The sequence below is a fragment of the Vanessa tameamea genome, chromosome 20 (assembly GCF_037043105.1).
Source record: "Vanessa tameamea isolate UH-Manoa-2023 chromosome 20, ilVanTame1 primary haplotype, whole genome shotgun sequence".
NCBI classification, from domain to species: domain Eukaryota; kingdom Metazoa; phylum Arthropoda; class Insecta; order Lepidoptera; family Nymphalidae; genus Vanessa; species Vanessa tameamea.
Genome location: NC_087328.1, coordinates 3,329,265 through 3,350,739, shown reverse-complemented (window position 1 = coordinate 3,350,739; position 21,475 = coordinate 3,329,265). Strand labels below are relative to the sequence as shown.

Sequence of the window (21,475 nt, the reverse complement as noted above, 5' to 3'; positions counted from 1 at the left end):
GAACGAAATCTATCTGAATTAAATAAGAAATAAAAAAAAATAAGATATTTAAAAATGTAACGCAAGCCCATTCATACTCATGCTAGTCAAACTTGATACTTTTGTTACAAAATAATCAACAGTTTTATTTATCAAAGATATTTAATTCATAATCTTTGACTGTGCTGATTTGTTTGAAAACATAACTTTGTTGGTAAATTACAATAATATAATATGTATTATGTACTAAATAATGTGCTAATTACCTTAGCCCAGTATTGAGACATATCAAAGACAAACAAAATCTAGACATCTTGTTGTTGCCTTTGGGGTACATTTAAATTATTTTGATTGAGTTTGTTTTTTGGCGTGCCCATTTTTTATTTTCAACAGTAATATTGCAATCAAAATACTAAGATTCAGGTATCCCGATTAAAACCTACATGAGTATGTATATCCTTAATTTTAAATCAAATATTTATATTAAGAAAGACTAATAAGTAACTCGCATCACAAATAAAACCAAACAAATAAAATAACTATTGGTACTTATTTAAAAACCAAATGAAAATAACGGTGTGTATATTACCTAATGTAATATTTGTCATAAAACTATTTGGTTTCATAAAAGAATCGGAAACAGATTAGTTATGTTACAGTTTAAACTAATGAATTGACTAAGATCCATAGATAATAGCAAGATGATAGAGGATAAGGCGGCAGTTGTATAACCTAAATGTTGTAAACATTTTACATCAAATCACAACAAATATTATAATACGGTCACGATACGAAGGATGTACAATTAATAGATCATAAATTAGCTATTTGGTGTTTATATGATCTTTGTAACGACTAATTAGTAACGTACCTTAGAAGTTGTTTAAAATTTGAATAATGTCGTTGGTTGTGTAGTAGTCAAAGGCATAGACAATAGACTGAACCAATGCTGATCCTCTAAAAAGAGAAAAAACGACTGTGCATCACACCGGTAACCATATTCGCACTAAAATGCGAACCTACGTGTGTAGGGTGTCGTTTGCAAATGTATGTAAAGGTTTTGCAGCCTGTGTCGGTAATTTCACGCGAATCTAGAATATTCGCGTAGTGTCGGTACAGTAAAGACGCATACAAAAAATGCCTGAACGTTTTATCTCCGTTTCCCTCACACTTAACTCGAGTTATGGGTAAGGTACGCTAATTACTCATTGATAAATTGAATTAGTCTCACATTTAAATATATGTACGTCATGGCCTTTGATAATACTCAACACCAACTATGTACTTGAAGTTCGTATTCTTAAAATGTTTGCATTTCAAGGTCATATCTACGTCAACTAGATACGCATGTTAAAAAGAGTTAACAATAAACTGCATATTTTAAAATGTCCTATTTTAGTATTAGCGGAATAACCTAAACGAAAGGGCGACTGCTTCAAGATTTGATGAATTTCATTACACATTAAAAAAAAGTAGTAACCATAGACTCATCCAACGTATTAAAAGTTAGTAATTCTTCCATCGTAAACGCAAAAAAAATGTCGATTATTTTAATACAATTTACGATATTCGTTTCCCATATAATATATTAATAGAGTACCCCTACAAGTAGTGATCGAGAATCGGTCGTGTAAGTGCGTCTAATGTGAGGAGGGGGGATCACGACCGCGTACACGACGTGTAGAACAGGATGTAGGCGGCGCTGGAGCGGACCTCGCTGGCTGGGATCTCTGTCACCAGGTGGTCGTCGTATTTGTACCATCTGGGAGTAACGACAGCATGAATTGGTTAAATGTTTCTTATAAATATTTATACATTAATACGTAAACAAGCGGCGTCGCTCACGATTTAGGCGATTGTCGTCAGGTATTGGGTATAAAAGGAGTCTAAGCTTCATAGGAAATTTCATCAAATCCAGACCAATGGTTTAAAGAGCAGACAGACATAATTTCACATTTATAATATTAGTATAGATGGATGTTGGTTCGAGATATATAGACTTTAGACACCATTACAGTTTATAACCATATAAATGGCAACGTAATGTTGTCAAAGATAAGGTTTATATATTATTAGCTTTGTAGTAACTCGCCAACAGATAGCGCTGCAGCATTTTAGCTTTCAGTAATTAATACTAAGATTTTCGTGATGTATTTTTTCAAATTAAACGACATTCTGAATAATTGTAGCATACTTACTTTCCGTATACGCTGCTCTTGCAATACGCTGTGTAATGCCCCCCCTCCATTGACCCGTAATGGTTCGACACCGCGTATAGATTATACAGCGGATTTCCAGGGCAATCCAGTGAGAACTGCCTCATATCCAGGTCTTCCAGTGGAAAGTCTATATATGTCTGTTTCTTTCGATACGCGTTGCACATGTACTCCTTGGGGTCGACGTAGAACCGCTTAAAATGAATAACCAGTACGGGGGGCAGTCGTGATATGTCGAGCTTTTTTACTGCGTCACGTTTCTCCTTGCAATTGGGACAGTTCCAGCCTGGTATCGTCTCGCCGTTCAGGTAGAGGTTGAGACAGTCCTGGGAATAAAGAATACAGTTACATATTATAAACATTTTAAAATGTATGCTTGTCTTCTACGTTCTTAAACTATTAACAGATATTCTATCGCAAGCAGCACTGCTGTGTTCCGGTTTGAAGGATGAGTGAGCCAGTGTAACTACATGGTCAAGGGACATATCATCTTAGCGCCCAAGGTTGGTGATGCTTTGAAGATGTATGGAATAGTTCAAATTTCTTACAGCGTCTATAACGCCCGTCTATAGGCGGTGGTGACTTACCATCTAGAATTGCCAATTATTAAATCCTGATTAAACTTTTCTTTGTATGTTTGTCGTTCAATATAAACGTTTTATAAAGATGAATCTACCCTTGTCTCAAAAACAGGTCACCCGAGTGTTATATGGGTGGGACAATAATCAAAGCTAGCAGAAGCGGCACTCACGGCGAGCGTGCAGCGCGCGGAGTGCGGCGGCAGCTCCAGCGACAGGTTGGAGAAGGAGTCGTACGTGGGCGAGTTGGCGAGGCAGACGGTGCAGCGCACGGTGGAGCGGATCTGGCCGTAGAACAGGCGCAGCACCAGGCTCTCCTTGGACTTCGTGTACTCGTGCCACGCGCGCTCCGACGCGCCCAGGGTCTCCTGCGGGATAGGGCGTCAGTCGTTGCCGTTGCTCACGGTTCGGTTTGCACAAACGAAGCCGGATTTACAGGGCTGGAGTATCTCTTTGTACCAGTAACTTTTAAAACAGTAATTCATAATTTGACTATATCTAGATATCTAAACATATATAACACCAAAATTGTCAACTCTTCGGAGTCTCTACTCTGTGGAGTCTCCTCTCTTGTGTTGCCCCGGTTGCCCTCCTAAATCCGGCACTGCGCATAGAAATTGGACGCACAGGTAACTCTTTAACTTCCACTTCCGTATGAACCAACTCATTTTTCGAGATGAGAACGACGTTAATATGTTTGTACCAATGTAATCGTTTTAATGAATTTCATACAGACACAACAATACATATAAACGTTCTTACCTTGTGTGGCGGCTTGATGGTGAACTGCAGATCCAGGTGGAGCCAGTCCATGAGGATTGTGAGGAACTCGTGCGAGTCCTGCTGCTCGCTGCCACGGAACGCTCGCTGATGTTTACCAACCTCGTTCTAAATAGAGGAACATTTCATTGATGTATTAATTTCCTTTTTACACCCAATCAATAGTCCTTGGATTTTGTGGTAATTTTTTTACCAATAAATGATGTGAAAACTAAAACAGCTAGGATGCATCGCGTTTCGGAGAAGCTAACCGAAGGATTAAAAACCACAAGTGTTCGACGGTGTAAGAAGATGTCTTGATGAAACCGCGTGGAGCATTTACAGAATCTTAACTTGTGAGGCTATATTAGTGATAGGGTGCTTAAGCATATATCGAGCAAGGAGAGAAATGTATGAATTAAATTGAAAATTAAATATGAAAATCCGTACCCGTAAGTCTTTAGCAGCGATGAATCGGTATTGTCCGGACCACAGCGCGCGCACCACGGCGGCTAATTCTTCCGCTATCGCACCACGCGTACTGTGTGACCTGAGGAATTCATTATTCCATGAAATTTTTTGCGATCACTTTGTTAAAGTAAGCAATTTCCAATATATCTCCAGTCACATTCCGCACGAACCTAGACTTAAAAACTGAAAAATATCTTAGATAATTTGGCTCCAATTAATATAAAATCTATAGCCTATTCCAATGGAAGTAGGAAAAAAGGTAAACAAACCATAGATTAACGTATTTCATGCGATTTGTTTATAACTCGGCTATATTGTGCACTACTAAGAGTTTATGATTAATATATTTTTATTTATAATACAATACTATTACACTTAATCGCTTATTTCCACTTTAATTTAACTTCCAAAATTCTGGTAACAATTTCGTCGTCGTTTTGCAAATCCATAGCGAATATCATTAATCATCTCGATCAATGATATCCCGTCAATTTGCTGTCAAATGTTGTTTATTTGGCTTTGCTCTTCTTGTGATTGGAATAGAGTATAGATTCCCTTTAGACGTTAAGAGAAATACTAGATAACTATCTTATATACATACTTTGAATGATAGAAAACTAAAGGTCTTAAATTACAAAAGTCATTTTAATGTACTGTATACTGAAATAAAGAATACGTAGTAGTAGTACTGTATCTTTATTTTGACCAAATATTTACACCAGGTATTTTAGTGTAATCGAAAACAATATTATTACTTTAAGAAATTTATTTTAAAATGACATTAGACAAATGACATTGAACATGTTGTATCAACTGAGACTAGTTTTGCTTAGAATTATAAGTGTGACATAAATTATGATATATGTAAATCAATATACATATCTTCTCTAAACTGAATTTCTTTTAACTCTCAATGTGTTCAGATTTACAAACATGTTTTTATTTAATATTACTATTTCGTCAATATTTACTGTGTAATGTGATAGTGCTTGCTGAGAATATTTGTAAATATGTAGCAAATTCGCCAAGATAATTTCGAAATGGTTTTTGTTTTTTCATGTGATATTGTATCTGCTGTGGGTTGTCCTACCAAAATAAATAAATAAACGTGTCTATAATTCTAATATTTTACATTACATTACATTAACAGTCTGTAAATTTCTCACCGCTGGACTAAGGCCTCCTCTCCCTTTGAGGTTTGGAGCATATTCTACCACGCTGCTCCAATGCGGGTTGGTGGAATTAGTCACATGCGGGTTTCCTCACGATGTTTTCCTTCACCGCCGAGCACGAGATGAATTATAAACACAAATTAAGCACATGAAAATTCACTGGTGCCTGCCTGGGTTTGAACCCGAAATCATCGGTTAACATGCACGCGTTCTAACCACTGGGCCATCTCGGCTCTATTCAAATTTTACGTATAAAATCTGCTTAAACTGACCTGTTAATATGTTCAAGGTATTGTCCGTTGCAGAAATACGTAAAAAGTATAGCCGTATTGTTCAGGCATTGAATTATCGAATTCATATAACACGTATTCCCAAGATTCTTCAGACCTGTCAGCCCACGACCCTGGAAAATTGTCAGTAATATTCTTTATTAAGTCTATTTAAATGTTGTATAGGATATCATTTTGTGTTTTAAGATATATACAGTGTGCAGTATTGTTGTAAGTGTGAGAACCTTCTTGTTAGATTTCTAGAAGTATAGCCAAGTAGATATAAATTTAAGCAGAATTAGAGTGAGGCAGGCGTAAGTCGTACAAAAGTAAAAGTCAAAATAAGATTTAATATTCTTAATTCCTTTGTAGATATTTTGGAAGTATTTAATAAACAACCTCATGAGTTTACTTTTACCATAAAAATACATTTTGGTTAGCTTTAATATCACGTAGCAGTAGTTTGGAGAAAAAACCAAAAACGATTTGATTGGATAAGGCGGACCGTTCCTGCAGCGAAATAAGCGACTTTATCAACAATACCCATTAATTCGTTACAGGTTTTCAAAATTTTCGCAAAAACCGTTCGTTGTTTTGTAATGCAAATGGTATTATTATTATAATCAGGAATCAAATCGCAATCCTACAAGACACTATACTTGGTGGTAGGGCTTTGTGCAAGCCTGTCTGGGTAGGTACCACCCACTCATCAGATATTCTACCGCCAAACATCAGTACTCAGTATTGTTGTGTTCCGGTTTGAAGGGTAAATGAGCCAGTGTAACTACAGGCACCAGGGACATAACATCTTAGTTCCCGAGGTTGGTGGCGCATTGGTGATGTAAGGAATGGTTAATATTTCTTGTCATTGTCTATGGGCGGTAGTCACCACTTACCATCAGGTGATCTATTTGCTCGGCCTACCGATATCATAAAAAAAAAAACGTCTTCTATCAAATTGCTGCTACCAGATAATAAAGTCAACTCAGTCTTTAAAACTAGAAGAATCCAGTTTGGAACTTGTATTCGCGGGAAGTTTTTAGATTTTGCAAGGGAAAAAATATTGTATGGCTGTTTAATTTAGTATATAGGGTTGTCTGCTTGTGCCTCCCAAAAGGGGCCAGATGAAATATTGCGAAAACTTTATTTTGTTAACAAAGCATTATCTAACGACACGCAATATAACGGTGTGTATAATTAAAGCATGGTAGAAAATTGGAGACATTTTCTAAAACTTTTTTTCTTTATTAGTTTTTACAAATCAAATCAAACGTTGTTGCTGGAAGTTGGTACGACGATTATCGGTGGGTATAAAAATTCGAACTACTACGACAGTCGAATAAAAACGATTTTCGAGTTGGAGATGTCGAATTTTTTTTTAGGCTTTAATTTATTCATGAAAATGAAAAATATTGTTAAGTGTTAGTGTTGTGTTAACTTATTGAGTTACAGTAAATTAATATAAATAAAAACTCACTCTTTTGAAAAGCCATATGATGTGATTTTGCGAGTACTTGAGCCTGACCTTGACCTTTAAAACCATAGTGGCCGCGTCCAGCGGTATACATTTTTGTTCGTAGCGGAGAATGGTGGAAGGTTCTTGTAATATTGCGTTTAAAATTTGACCACTCTTTATTTATTTTTTCCAAATAACAATTGACAGTTGCTCCGTTCGAAAATAGAACAGCTTCAATGGCAAGGTCTTTCCTATATTTATTGTTTATGCGTTTCAACTTATACTAATCTTATTACAGTTTATTAAATTATTTTAATTATAATTTGTGATATCATACGCGGAATAAATCAGTTTTATAACGGTTTCGTTTTGTATTTTGACAAAGGGAACACCAAAACTATCAACACTATTAAATATATCATAAAAATTGTTGAAATAACCGTCGCCAACATTTATTTACGATTTTGTTTTGTTAAATTTAAAATGAGTATAACTCGCACTTTTGATTATAAATTAATTTGAACTTTGGGGACTAATATTAGAGCTTTTTATCAGGTAGATATTATTTGTTACATTTATAGAGGCAATGAAACAATTCTTGACTGTGTTAACTGATCGGACGAGTTGCTTTGACCATAGTTGTGGTGGAACTGAAGCACGTGTCTAATGCAGGGATAACTAGTAAGTGGGGTGGGTGGTAGGGCGTTAGGGTAACTATGTTTAAATGTAGATTTTCGCATTTTCTTAAATATATTTAATTAAATTACTTTTAGTATTTATTGGAATGCATTTCAATATTTAAACTTCATTATACTCAAGTAATTTATAAATTTGTATTAGTGAATTTTATTGCTGGTGCAACTAAAATGTGATTAAATGCTTATTAATTTACAAGGACTGTCGTGAAATGTTGTCACCCTATTAAGCGGTAATTGTTCATTGTGGCGCGTGGATTACAGGGCTAAATAGGGCAGGTTGTCGGTTCGTTCCTCTTTTCAAGGCGCACCTTGTTTTCTTACCGTTCGCTAAAAGTATTTGACTTTCACAAAAAATAAAAATGGTTATTTAGTTTTATTATTTTAAACGTATAATTAGATTGTTATTTAGTTCGGTATTGGTTTATCGAATTGTTATGCGCAACTAATCATTGGATTTTGGGAAAATTTATAGAAGATTCATAGAAATTAAGGAGCACTATTATTAAAAAACATCTAGTTTTTGGGTTGTTTTTCAAACGAAATTTAATTCGTATCACACGCGTTTGATCATAAAGTAAAAGGACTTTTTAAAAATATTATATTTATTTATTATATAGCGTTAAACAATAGACCCTTATTTAAAAACAATAATAGTTAAGATATGTTACATATATATTTATTAAAAAGTTTTGGTTGAATTCAGTTGGTGGTGGAGTTAGTATTCGGTGATTTCTGCACAGGACATGTACATTTTTAATATTTATTGTTAACTGTGTATTTTGTTTATGATGAGTTACTACTAAGTTTTTCTCCGGTTACACAATAAACCGATAGTAGCTTTACATTCAACTGAATGTGACTCTAACGTGACAATTCAAAAGTTCTTATAGCGCCTTTATGAATAATGTATGTGTTGAAAATCTTTTAATATAAATCGAACTGTTTTTAAAATTTTTAATTCTTCTTTGACTAAATAATAAATATATATATTTAATTTCACGTTTATTTATTATTTTTTAAATACTTACGCTTTGTTTTGTTGGTATAAATACATTTATTTATACTTCTAGAATTTATATACAAGAATTAAATAAATAACTTTAAATTGTTAACGAAAAATGTGATGTATACCTACCGAAATAGTTCGCAATTTTTGTGTTTGCAACTTTAAAACAGAAACACCGAAATGGCAACATTATCCTTAGTGACGTACCATAAAGTTCTTTCGAATTTACATGTTATTCTCTTGTTATATTAACGATACAGTTATGTTCGTGTGTTCGCGTGATAAAAGTTCATTCCATTAATACTATGGCTGTGGAAGAATTTCTTTCATTACTACGTCGGTTATAGTCCATTAGAACAATTGACTTTTTTTATTTGTAACTTTAACTTTCAATTAAACGTCGAATCAATAAATGAAAACATATAGGAATCACAATAGGAAAATGTTTATTATTATATTTTAATAAAATAAACAGTGATCCCACTGCTGGGCTAAGGTTTCCTCCGTTTGAAGAGAAATTTATTCCACCGACCTGCTCTAATACGGATTGGATACACGTGTGGCTGATATTCTGAGACACGAAGAGCTTGTGTTGAATACATTCATTGTCCGGGTTTGAACCCGAAATCGTTCATCTAATTATTAGGCCACCTTGGCTTAACAATAACAGTAATATTATTACTAATACCCAGTAATACTAACTAGGCTACGTCAAAATGTTGATCTGTGCACATTCAGTAGGCTTTAAAACACCACGTGCTTGTACCTTTATTTGTACGGTTTCAGTCGCTGGCTTAACCGGACACGGTCAGTTACATTTGACTAGTTCACGGCACCGGATATGTTTGTTACTATTTAGAAAATATTACATTTAGGAGATGTTGTTTGGATTTCATTTTTCTTTTCCGGACGCTCTAGGATTAAAGTTTTAATTGAATTGAAAGGCAAAAATCATGTAACGTCTAATTAAATTTTACTACCGTAAAGTGGCAGTATATATATATATATATATATACCTATATCTATTTTTCCCCAGGGATATTATCGTCCTCACTCTTTTAAGCTAATTAGAGGGGTACATAGGAATATTAGTAATCCCTTAGATTGCCACTAATCTTTTAAGAAAGTATTTTTTTAATGCAATTGCTGTTTATTTGGAAAAAAATATGAATTTAGAATATATTTGTTAGATAGTAGAGCTAATCAATGGACGACAACACGCTTTTACTTGAAATAAAGTCTCCTATTATCAATCAGTCGACCGGTACTTTACTGATAGCTTAAAGGTTTCATACAAACAAACATATCTCATACATACGTATTATAATACTCAATACTCCATTCACGAGACCGACAATGTGACTAAGCAGCAATCTTTTCGACACATCGCTGCGGCATGTGGCCACACGTGCACTAAAATTACAAAATTCGCTTAGTTTATTGGTTTAACGACGAAACAAGAGATATTTACTCATTTACATTTGTAATTTAATTTTGGGAATACATTTTTACTATTTCAAATTAAAAATGGAAATGTTCTGACTTTTTTCTGGAGACACTTGTAATTGATGCAACACAATATCACGAATCACGTAAACATTTTGTTATAATTATCGGCTTAAAGTTGGATGGAACACACTATCGCGAATCACGTAAACATTTTGTTATAATTATCGGCTTAAAGTTGGATGGAACACACTATCGCGAATCACGTAAACATTTTATTATAACTATTGGCTTAAAGTACTAATTTTTATGTTTTTTTTTTGTACGAAGCGATGTTGATTTATTCACTTGTTTGTTAGTATACATTGGCCGTTTTTGTAATGCATTTATTATCATAGAAATTTCCATTATGTTAATTACTAATTTGATAATTATTATTCTTCGATTCCGTCTTGTAGGCTCATGACCATCAAATGTACCACTCTCGAAATGTCAGGCAGTTTTGTAATCAGGACCTTTTTTATGGCATTGGTTGGCGGACGAGCATATGGGCCACCTGATGGTAAGTGGTCACCACAGCCCATAGACAAAGGCGCTGTAAGAAGTATTAATCATTCCTTACATCACCTATGCGCCACCAACCTCGGGAACTAAGATGTTATGTTCCTTGTGCCTGTGATTACACTGGCTTACTCACCCTTCTAACCGGAACACAACAATACAGAGTACTGTTATTTGGCGGTAGAATATCTGATGAGTGGGTGGTACCTACCCAGACAGGCTTGCACAAAGCCTTACCACCAAGTAAATCATCGATTGTGCTTTTAAATCGTCATATTGGTAGTATTTTTTTTATTAAACTATTCTTTTATTAAGTAATATTACTTGGTAGCAGGGCAATTGAGTATTAATATTAATACATCAGATGGTTAATACTCTCAAAAAACAAAACTAAAATGACAGATTTTTATAATTAACATTTTTTTTCCATATTTGTATAAACGTGCTTAAATATTTTTATTTTTTAGGTAAGGTATATAAACCTTAAAAAAAAATTTACGACAGAAAATTAAATTGTGGTTCACTCTAATCACTTTGTACGAGCCCATCTGGGTACTACTCACTCATCAGATATGATATCGCCAAACAGCAGTACTTAGTATTGTTGTGTTCCGGTTTGAAGGATGAGTGGGCCAGTGTAACTACAGCACAAGGGATAAAACACTTAGTTCCCAAGGTTGATGACGCATTGGTGACCACTAACCATCAGGTGGCCCGTTTGCCTATCTATGTACCGTAACATAAAAAAGGTGCTTAAAAGTCACTATTAATTAAATTGAATATATATAATACTTTAATTTTTTTTATGTAATTAGACTGTATTTTTTTCGACGTGTTCGCCATTATTATATATATATATTCAGATTTCATTATAAAAAATATATACATTGCGTATGTATAGAGTATTGATTTTTCTTATTAAATAATATATTATATTAAATTTAAAAGTGTTTTATATAGTAGACAGCTACAACATTGAATCTAAGTTGTAAATTAGGATGAATAGGATTATCCGCAGTGTAAGTTGGGATTAATATGTTAAAGTGTACATTGAATTTACATTTGATACATATGTATATAGAACATGTGCCAACCATTGTGGTTCTGCTTTTAGAAATAAAAAATATATTAATTAATTAAATCATTAATTTTCCCGTCGAAACACTCCAAGCTGTCACGTGATCTTGATTACGTCACGGTGCAAGTACCACAAACAATGTGGCGGGTTGACGGCTTGTCTCGCTTTATTTGTTTCTAACACCGTGACGCAACGTGCTTCGATCGTGTTCGTAATAAATTGATACTAGGCATTATTTTCAATATATACTTAGTGATATGGCTTTGTCTAAGCAGGTACCACCCAGTCATCAGATATTCTAGCGCCAACCAACAGTACTCAGTATCGCTGTGAAGAGTGAGTGAGCCAGTGTATCTACAGACACAAGGGACATAATATATTAGCTCACAAGGTTGGTGGCGACTAGTGATGTAAGGAACGGTTAATATATCACCATTGTCTATGGGCGGTGGTGACCATTTGCCCGTCCGCTTCCCTACATCATAAACAAAACATTTTTGGTTATGTTTATTTAAATTATTACGCACTACCTTGTTCGTTCCGTACGGTAATATAGGCTAGCTCATAATAATTTGTTATTATTGCTGTTATTTTAACGCGTTAGAATAAAATATGAGAGTAAATTTTTATTATGCGCGCGCACAAGACGACAAGGACACTACGTGAAGTTGCTCGCTGAGCCGCCAATCAAGTTTCAAGCCGTTCACACCTTATTTTCCTTTACAATGTTTATTCTACTACAAATTTAAATTATGAATGTTTAAATTTATCATATTTGTAATTTTATTATAATTATTTAATTGTAATTAAAACTTCTCACGCATGTATGTTAATACAGGCATATAATTAATTATTATAGTTAATGTTATTCTGATCTTGTTATTATATAATTCTAATTATTCTATCATATTTAAACGCAATGAAAACTTCAACAATTTAATCCCAACTTACACTGTGGATAATTCTATTCGGACGTATTTAAAACCAGATACAATGTTGTAGCTGTCTACAAATAATACTAAAACATTTTTAACCTAATATACTTTATTATTTAATAATAAAACTTAATTTTCCACCCATACGGTAGTATAAGGGTCTATATAAAGAGTTCATATCGTTATATATTTAACTATTGGTTTACGTGACGTACGTTGCTGGTATATAGTAGACTAATCAATAAAGTGAGTTTTGAAAAAAAGTATAACTAAAAAAACAACTATGTTTATATTTAAAAAAAAACCAAAACGAATACGTTTGTGCGTACATTATTTTATTTTTTGTAGCCGAATATGTTTGTGGAATATAGAATGACCTATTGAGTTTAACAATAATTATATCCATGTCGTTAAACTCACGAGAGTTTATTATAAAACAGCTACAGAAAAATTAAGGCTACGTGCAGGTGAACCGGCTCCAGACTGCCAGTTTATATTACGTATTTAAACAAAACCACTTACAGCACTGCCTTTAAGCGTGCATGTTTGTAATTTGTGCGAAGTGCATACGTGTGTAGTCACGTGATTGTGATTTGCACGTGAGTGTGTAACCTTGTGTCGAGTGCTCACGTGTGTAGTCATGTGTTGCGTGCGTGTGTGCGTACTCACCACGTCCCCCCACACGGGCTGGAAGTCCCGCTGGTGCAGCTCGCAGGAGGGCGCCATCTTGGGCGGCGGAGGTTTGGTGCTGCGGTCGAACTGCGGGGCCGTCGACTCGTCCTCGTCCGATGACACCTGCGACCGAGCGAGGTCACTTTATTATTATGTATTCACGAGTTAGTTTTTTTAAATTGGCAGAGTGACAATGACTGATGATAGGTCTGTGTACAGAATATATTAACAATATATTCGGTGTCAAAGATTAGTAGGTTCACGAAATGAATAGTTAAAAGGGAATATTAGTATTTTTCAATTGGATATATCTGATAACTAGTGCGAACGGATGGGTATTTTAAAATGGAAGTCATTCAATAGAATGTTGCAACATTCTAAAGAAATCATAGGAATAGTCACAAAATATAATTTTTGTATTCAACAAACCCAATCCGTTGAAAATTATACCCCTAATTATTTTAGTAGTTTTCATAAAAAATATACACGATTTTTTAAAGGAAAAGGTTTCGTTGAGATATTTACTCTCGTAGATTCAACTCTCACGAACCTTGGCGATATTGGGCGACGACTGCGAGCGATTCAGACCGGTGGCCCCGGGACTGTCCGTCGGGGAGCCCATGTACGCGTCGCCGTCGTCCTCCTGAGGGTGAAATCTTAAATATACTCATCAGAACGGCGAGCCCCGCGCCGGCCCGACGCGAGTCGCGCGAGTCCTTACCCGGCCCGGCTTCCGCTTGGCGCGCGCCTCGGCCAGCTTGCGCTTCCGCTCGGTCTCCAGCGCCTCCCGGCGGCGGTCCAGCGCGTCCCGCTGCGCGCGCACGGCCGCGATGCGCGCGCGCGACGCCGCCGCCGCCACTGACACACACACGCGCACAAATATACGAGACGTGCTCATTGTGCTACTTCGTCGTGATTTAACTAGCGGCATTTCACGAGACTTCGAGGGCGATGGCCCGCTGGGAGTTTTGGTAACTTTACGCTGGGCTACAGCTGTCGCACACGCGCACAGTGGACGTGTTTTCGTTTATTTATATTGTTTATTTCGAAAACAAAACATTACTTTCAGAAACTTAGGATCGTAGTTCCTATGTCTCCACGTCACGTGTGCGAGCTCCTAATTTAAATTTAAAAGTGAATTTTATTAATTATTTTGGAATAGATGCGATTAGTAGATAATAAATAAAAAAAGATAATCATTAATATTCTTTTCGGGAAACAAAAATATAAGAAACGTCAAATTACAATCACAATAGTTACACTATTGGCAAATGCGTATGACTAAGTTTAATCGATATTTTGAAAAACGATTTTTTTTAAATACAATCATAGTTACCCTGTACGTCTTCGTCCACGGAAACGTCCTCAGACGCCTTCACGATACTCTCCGCGAGTTTCTCCGCCTCTTCTTTCTCCCTCCGCTGATACTCTTCGAGTTGTTCGCGGAGAGAAAGATTTTCTTGTTCCTTAACATTAAACGTTATTTTAGATGAATTTTCAAAACACGCAAACAATCTTCAAATGCTTGACAAAATTTTATTAAAAAAGGACTTTCCTAATCAGCTCAGTATAAGACGAATTATTATTGTTAAGGTTGAAATTTTAACAATGATATCGCTTCTACAGAGAACTTTTATTTGAAGGACAGCGAATAATTTTTACATATAAATTTATATCGATTTTTAACTTAAACTTTAAATCAGTTTACGACGGCTATGTGTGCGACGTTGATTATAATACAACATTTAAAGGACGTCACCGAAATAACGTAACTTAACACTATAAGTCGGGTTTCAAGGTATGAAGTTAGATCTAACCAAAAAGCATTGCTGTTTGGTTTAACAATTAGAATTTAAGGGTTTCGGAAGCACCACAAAAAATCATTCAATTTAGAATAAAAAGTAATAAACAATACCTCTAAGAAATTAAATATTATCGAGCACCATGTATAAGATCGCTGTCATAATTTTTATGTAGTGAATTGGTCCAAGTATAAATTGGATATAAATAGATAACACCAAAAGATGTGTTTCAATTCACACGACAACACAGAAACAGTTTACGAATAACACGCATAAAGACGTACTTACCATGTCGTATTGTTTGTTCTCGAGCTGCATGAGCTGTGATATGATCTCCTGCTCCCTTAGCTTGTACATGGCCCGCATCTCATCTCGCTGTTCCACCTCACGGTGCTGGCGGACATCCTCCCAGTCCTGCGAATAAGTCGATGGAATGATTATATACATTCAAATTCTTTTTTATTTCGAATTAGCCGTCTTAAAATTTCAGAACAAATGCAAGAATATTTATTATTTATTGTTGATATGATATCATACTCCTTGTATTAGAGAAACATTACATACATAATATAACATAAATTAATCCTCAAAAAAATTCCCCCTGACTGATTTCCGCCAAGTGCGGCCATTCTAAAAGGCAAATAACGGAATTGCGACCTTATTTAATAATAATGTGGTTCTGCCATCAGCCGTTGTAAGTTTAAAAGAGCAATGTGTGTAACGATAATATGTATTATTATTTTCCATGATTTTTGCCCCCCCCCCCCCTCATGATCTACGTCACGTACCTGCTCGGCCTTGAGGCGCTCCATCTCCAGCGTGAGCGAGGTGTCCTCGATGCGCTCCTGCTGCTCCAGCAGCGTCTGCACGCCGCGCGCGCGCTCCGAGTACAGCGCCAGCGCCGCCGACTGGCACACACGGCACACGTCAGCCCGCCCGTGAGGGCCACGTCTTTGTACGGGTTATTCTTCTTTTTATGATACGCGAATGGGCCACCTGACGTTAAGTGGTCACCACCGCCAAATATTAACCATCCTTACATTGCCAATGTGCCACCAACCTTGGGAACTGAGATGTTATGTCCCCTGCGCCTGTAGTTACACTGACTCACTCACCCTTCAAACCGGAACACAATAGTACTCGGTCCTACTATTTAGCGGAATAATATCTGATGAGTGGGTGTAATCTACATAGACGGGCTGGCACAAAGTCCTACCAGCAAGTAGAGTAACTGGCAATGACCACATGATGATCATCACGGCCCGTAGTAATTGTCATCGTAAGAAATATTACCCATCCTTACGATCTATCTTATTATGTATTTTTGCCCGTTTTTTGGTGGAATAAGGAAATTGATGACGTAACATGGAAGTTACAGATAATAGGCATTTGACAAACAATTGAAAAAATAAAGTGCCAATTATTGTAACCAGTATATATTAAGAGTTTAAAAATGGTTATTTATTAACGGAAGTTAAAGATAATAATTAATTTATTCAAAAATCCATAAATAAAAATGCATTTTTTTAAACGTTTGTCACGTGACACAAAACGCTCCTGATTAGTCGGGCTTATGATGACGTCACTTGCTTGTTAACCTCGTTTGCCTACTGTATGTGGATTGTACATATGTGCCACAGATTACAATATAGGCAAGTGACGTCACCAACCCCATTGCAGCGCCATATTGTCAAAGTAGTGTTTTCGCGCGCTATTTGAATATGCAATTTTTAATTTGATATTTATCAGCAAATATGTACAAGAATTAAAAAAAACAACTTTTACTGGGTTCCTTAAACTCTACTAAATAATATAAAATGGATATTAAAAACCAGTCAAATAGCCTATTGTGATCCAGAGTTACAATTGCTTCTAATACAATGTTTACCTTGCTACTTCGGTCTACGGCTGGTTCTCCAGGTTTGTTCACCCGACTAACGGGAGCCGGCGGTGGACTCAAATCCGAAAAGTTAGGATAGTCGATTCCGTCTGAAATGGCATTATTCCGTTTATGCAATTTCATTCTAAATATATAATATATAAATATATAATTCTATCGTTACTCGTTTTATCTGTCATTGTTTCATATTTAAAACATATGTAGGTACAGAGGGTATGTGCTTAAGCAACAGATTCAATTTTTTCTCATGGCATACAAAAATATTATTTAAAACGTCATATACATAATCTTATCCAAAGTATTATTTAAATCGTCAAGCGATACTGCTTGCATCGCTTGTTCTTGTCCTAATCATTTGAGATTGCCCTCATCATTACCATACTATGTGCGGCAAAGCTTATTCTGCTCTGTTGAAACCACGCGACCAGGTATAATTTTTTGTCAAAATTGGAAATTAATGGCAAACATATCTTACCTAACATAATATCATCAAGCATGCTCTCCTGTGACGGGGGTATCACTTGCGGATTCGTTGTGAACGCGGGATACTTCAAAAGCCAGTCTTCGTATCCGCCGCTTAAAGCGAGCGGTTGTCTAGAATATTGGACTTTAACATCCCACTGTAATATAAAAAGATAAATATGGTCACACTCACACAGAGTAATGGTCTAAGAAACTATTAAGCAAACTTTGACCTGAATTGACATTAAATCATAGGTTGATATTTTTATAATCTGTGGTAATAAAATAACTTTGGATAAGGTCATTCAGATAAAACAAACGTCGAACCTAACCGAACCTATATATTTAGATATTTACAATAGTGTTTTAACTTCACCACTTCTACATAAATTAAATTTCCCCTCCTTTTATAACCTTCGAACGAGGCGTGTAGAAGCTTGCGGGCCGGCATGGCGAGGGCGACTAGTGCAGTTCATCCTGACTGTGCTGGCCGTATTCGCGTTTGGACTCCACTACCACTTACCATCTAGTGGACTAGGGTCATATGCCTACTCGGAAAATATATTAAAAAAATATTCGAAATCAATTTTATTTTTATTTTCTTATAGCCTTTAATTAAAGTAAGTTAAATTAGTATTGATTACAGGTAAGATATTAGTATTACCTTAAGTAGAATAGTTTTCAACAAATGCAGAGTCATTCCTGGTATGAATGCAGAACTGTTCCAGTCCAACATAATAATGATGTCCATGGAGGCTCGTTCAGCCCACACTGGTTTTGAAGCCGCTGGCAAGCTCTGTTCCAATACATGTGCTGATTGTCTAGTTAAATAAAGTATTTTGTTGTTAAATTATTGTTTAAAAAAATGCTAAATAGGACCCAATAAATCAATGAGCAATGATAGACAAAAATATTAAATTCCTCCACATCTGTCAACTTTTTTTATATTATTTGATCTCCACAGACTAAGAGTCCCTTGTTTAACTTGTCTGCTGTAGATATTGATTAATTTGTTACTTCTTTCTTTATTTTTTTATATTGTATACTAACAATATCAATTGTTTTCCTACTGAAATATATTTTCCAAATGTTTTGTTTGTGGATATGATAAATTCTAATAATCACAAGTATAATTACCCGGGTGATATACATTCCTGTGGTACACTGATGCAAGCTGGGTGGTTGATGTGGGACTCGATGTAGTCCTTTCCAGGCCTGGCGTCCATTATCATAACCTTTAACTTGCCGCTTTTTAGTAAAGTGTACAATTGTTCACTTTTAATGGTCACTTCCTCTAGACCTGGGGATAAAAAAAAACATTCTAAGATTCTCATAATAAGATTTTTGTAGCAAGAATATTGATTAAAAGAGAATTAAAAATGATTTACAACAGTCATAATTTACACTTTGAAGTAAAATTTAGAAGTAAAATTGTCTTAGATAGCTAGGGTAGTATGAAAAGTTGTGATATCAAAATATCTGGGTTTAGCTGAAGAGTATTTGAACTAATTGTTTATTTGGGACAGACAGGTGAATAATGCAACATATAACTATGCTCCATAATATATTTAAATACATATCAAACAAAAAAAAATGCAATAAATTATTATAAAAATATACTATAATAGAGTAAATTAAAGAAACAAAATAAATGTTGCAATGCGTCCCAAATAAATGTATGTTAAGATTGGGCTTGGCACCCAACACACTGCATTAAAACCATTTTAATGTTTCTCCTCCACTTCCTTGTATCTGAGGCATGATACCATTAAAGAATCAATACTTATTAAACATTAATGATTTTATATTACATTAAAAAAATATGTTTTTTTGATATATAATAAATGTGTAAGTAATTTAAAAAAAATAATAAAACGAAATTATAAAATGATTCATATTAAATTCACAGATAACACTTAAGACATATTACAGAGTTGTTTCTGTTATTAAAAATGACAATTTAAAATTGTTTAATACTTTTTTGTAAGTAAAATATTTTTATTGCTGCTGCAGTTAATCATATTTAAATTACCATAGAAGTGCTAAAATAAAATAAATATCAACTATATGTTGTGAACCTTTAAAAAATGGATGAGTAATATTACTTTTTTTTACTAGCAACTTATAATTAACAGATAACTCTCAAAAATTAATTGTTTAAGGGTGTAATTAAAATAAATTATCAGCTCCATCCCAGTTAAGAAATTAAATAGCCCCTAAAATGGTTATAATTTTCTGAATATGATGGTCTAACCATTATGTTTAAAGAAATGTTAAGACAAATATGAATAGAGTAATATTTCATTTTCTACTCATAAAAAAAACTATTAAACTTAATAGCTCAATAGAGCTGCCAAGTGTGATGTAATGTCCTTAACTAAGTTTTGTATAGAATTAAGTCATATGATAGTTTTTTAATGAAGTTTTATAAATTATTTAGTGTAAGTATTGAAAGAAAGATTTTCATTTGAATGACAATTCATATTAAAAAATATTTCAATGACTCACAAATGTAATTTATATTTTTGAAGGAACTTTAACAATGATTTATTAACACACCTAAACTTATATAACATGCAAAGAAAATATTAATACTAATAATCATGAAGTACTTTAACTCAAAGGAGCTCCCGAGAGTGATGTAATGGGTTTAGTAAAATTTTGTACAAACTTAAGTCATATGATATGATTTAGAAGGGTGAGTGAGCCAGTGTAATCACAGGCACAAGGGACATAACATCTTAGTTCCCACGGTTGGTGGCGCATAGGTGATGTAAGGAATGGTTAATATTTCTTACAGCGCCTTTGCCTATGGGCGGTGGTGACCACTTACCATCAGGTGGCCCATATGCTCGTCCGCCAACCAATGCCACAAAAAAAAAAAAAAATGATGAAGTGAAATACAATCGATAAATGTATTATTATTAAAGTGTTACCTGGTACACCATGAGGGTCACTCACTACCACTGTTTCCATTGCTTTCTTTCTGTTTTCATCAATTTTTTGCTTAATCAATTCATTCTCTTTTATGTCTTGTAGGCGTTGTGCTTGTTCTTCTTTTTTATATCTGAAAAATCAGAATATAATCTAGTTCTTTAAATAAATTCAATCTCATTGAAATATTGGAAAATGAAATCTTATTTTTTGACAATTTTTCAACTTTAGCTTTCAATAAGTATTATTTACAATGAAAAGCTTTTAAGCCTTACATTATTATTTATATTAAATTTTATAAAATTGTACCTTTTAATAATTTGACTTGATATTCAGTGTATTTGTATAGTAATGTGTTTATTAAGTTAAAAATTTACCTCACAATTAAGCTATTTTTTAAATTCTCTGCTGCATCTATTGCTTTGTTTGGATTTTTTGTTCCAATCATACTGTTAAAGTAAGTCTTGTCTTTCGTATAATCTTTATCTTTGCTTATATATGAAACTACTCGCAAGTATTTCATGTATTGTACATAGGAATACTCCTCATCGCCCTTTTCACGGGCCTCTTCTGCAGTTTCAAAAAGTTTTTGAGCTGTTTTGCATAACCTATAATTGTAATAAAACATTGCTATTAAAATTGACAAACTTTTTATGAATTTTTTTTTAATAATTTAATTAAAAACTTACATTGTAGCTCTTTTAGATTTAAAGTCAACATTGTGTAATTTATCTAAATCTTCGATACATTTCCCCAGATGGAGTTGTAAACGACGCGTCTCAGTCATTTTAGAATTTAATTAGCGAACACTGCGATATAATGAAATTTAAGAATAAAAGCCACCAGGACCTTAAACATCACATTTATATCGACTAATAACAGTTCCTCAATTTTAAAGTACAAACAAAAATTAGGAATACAATAATAACTCTTCTGAAAACGTCACTATTTTTACATTAATGTCATTTGTCACTTTGTCAATAAAATATTTTCACTCTATGGTCACAACTATGGCCATAACATTTGTTCAATTTTATAATTATGTAGTTTTATTTTTTGTTGAAAATAGATTTTTATTATT

At 34.5% G+C, this 21,475-nt stretch overlaps 2 protein-coding genes across 3 annotated transcripts in view; both read right to left on the bottom strand.

Moving 5' to 3' along the window:
- The window catches only part of LOC113403851 (eukaryotic translation initiation factor 2-alpha kinase), a 229,702-nt gene that overhangs the window by 73,702 nt on the left and 134,525 nt on the right, over positions 1-21,475 (bottom strand). The gene's annotated exons all lie outside the window — the stretch shown is intronic.
- LOC113403724 (ubiquitin carboxyl-terminal hydrolase 8) lies at positions 821-21,371 on the bottom strand. Of its 2 annotated transcripts, XM_026644298.2 has the most exons (19): positions 21,084-21,371; positions 20,772-21,002; positions 20,397-20,527; positions 18,598-18,760; positions 18,125-18,281; positions 17,474-17,618; positions 16,987-17,087; positions 15,887-16,006; positions 15,387-15,512; positions 14,633-14,762; positions 14,018-14,154; positions 13,847-13,939; positions 13,294-13,419; positions 5,448-5,578; positions 3,983-4,082; positions 3,536-3,661; positions 2,947-3,141; positions 2,178-2,521; positions 828-1,741 (listed from the first exon to the last, which is right to left on the bottom strand). In XM_026644298.2, the coding sequence occupies exons 1-19, from the start codon at positions 21,179-21,181 to the stop codon at positions 1,639-1,641; spliced, it is 2,757 nt and encodes a 918-aa protein (XP_026500083.2). In that variant the 5' UTR covers positions 21,182-21,371; the 3' UTR covers positions 828-1,638. The 2 variants fall into 2 exon arrangements, with proteins under 2 accessions (XP_026500084.1, XP_026500083.2); XM_026644299.2 differs by lacking the exons at positions 13,294-13,419; positions 13,847-13,939; positions 14,018-14,154; ... (8 more) ...; positions 20,772-21,002; positions 21,084-21,371 and adding an exon at positions 6,922-7,556 and having other exon boundaries at positions 821-1,741.

Excerpts from the sequence above, each read along its gene's own strand:
- LOC113403724 (XM_026644298.2), bottom strand. The coding sequence starts at position 21,181 with ATGACTGAGACGCGTCGTTTACAACTCCATCTGGGGAAATGTATCGAA. Across the intron at positions 5,579-13,293 it reads AGCCCGTGTGGGGGGACGTG|GGTCGTGGGCTGACAGGTCT; the intron begins GTGAGTACGCAC and ends ACAATTTTCCAG. Across the intron at positions 3,142-3,535 it reads CCATCAAGCCGCCACACAAG|GAGACCCTGGGCGCGTCGGA; the intron begins GTAAGAACGTTT and ends CCTATCCCGCAG.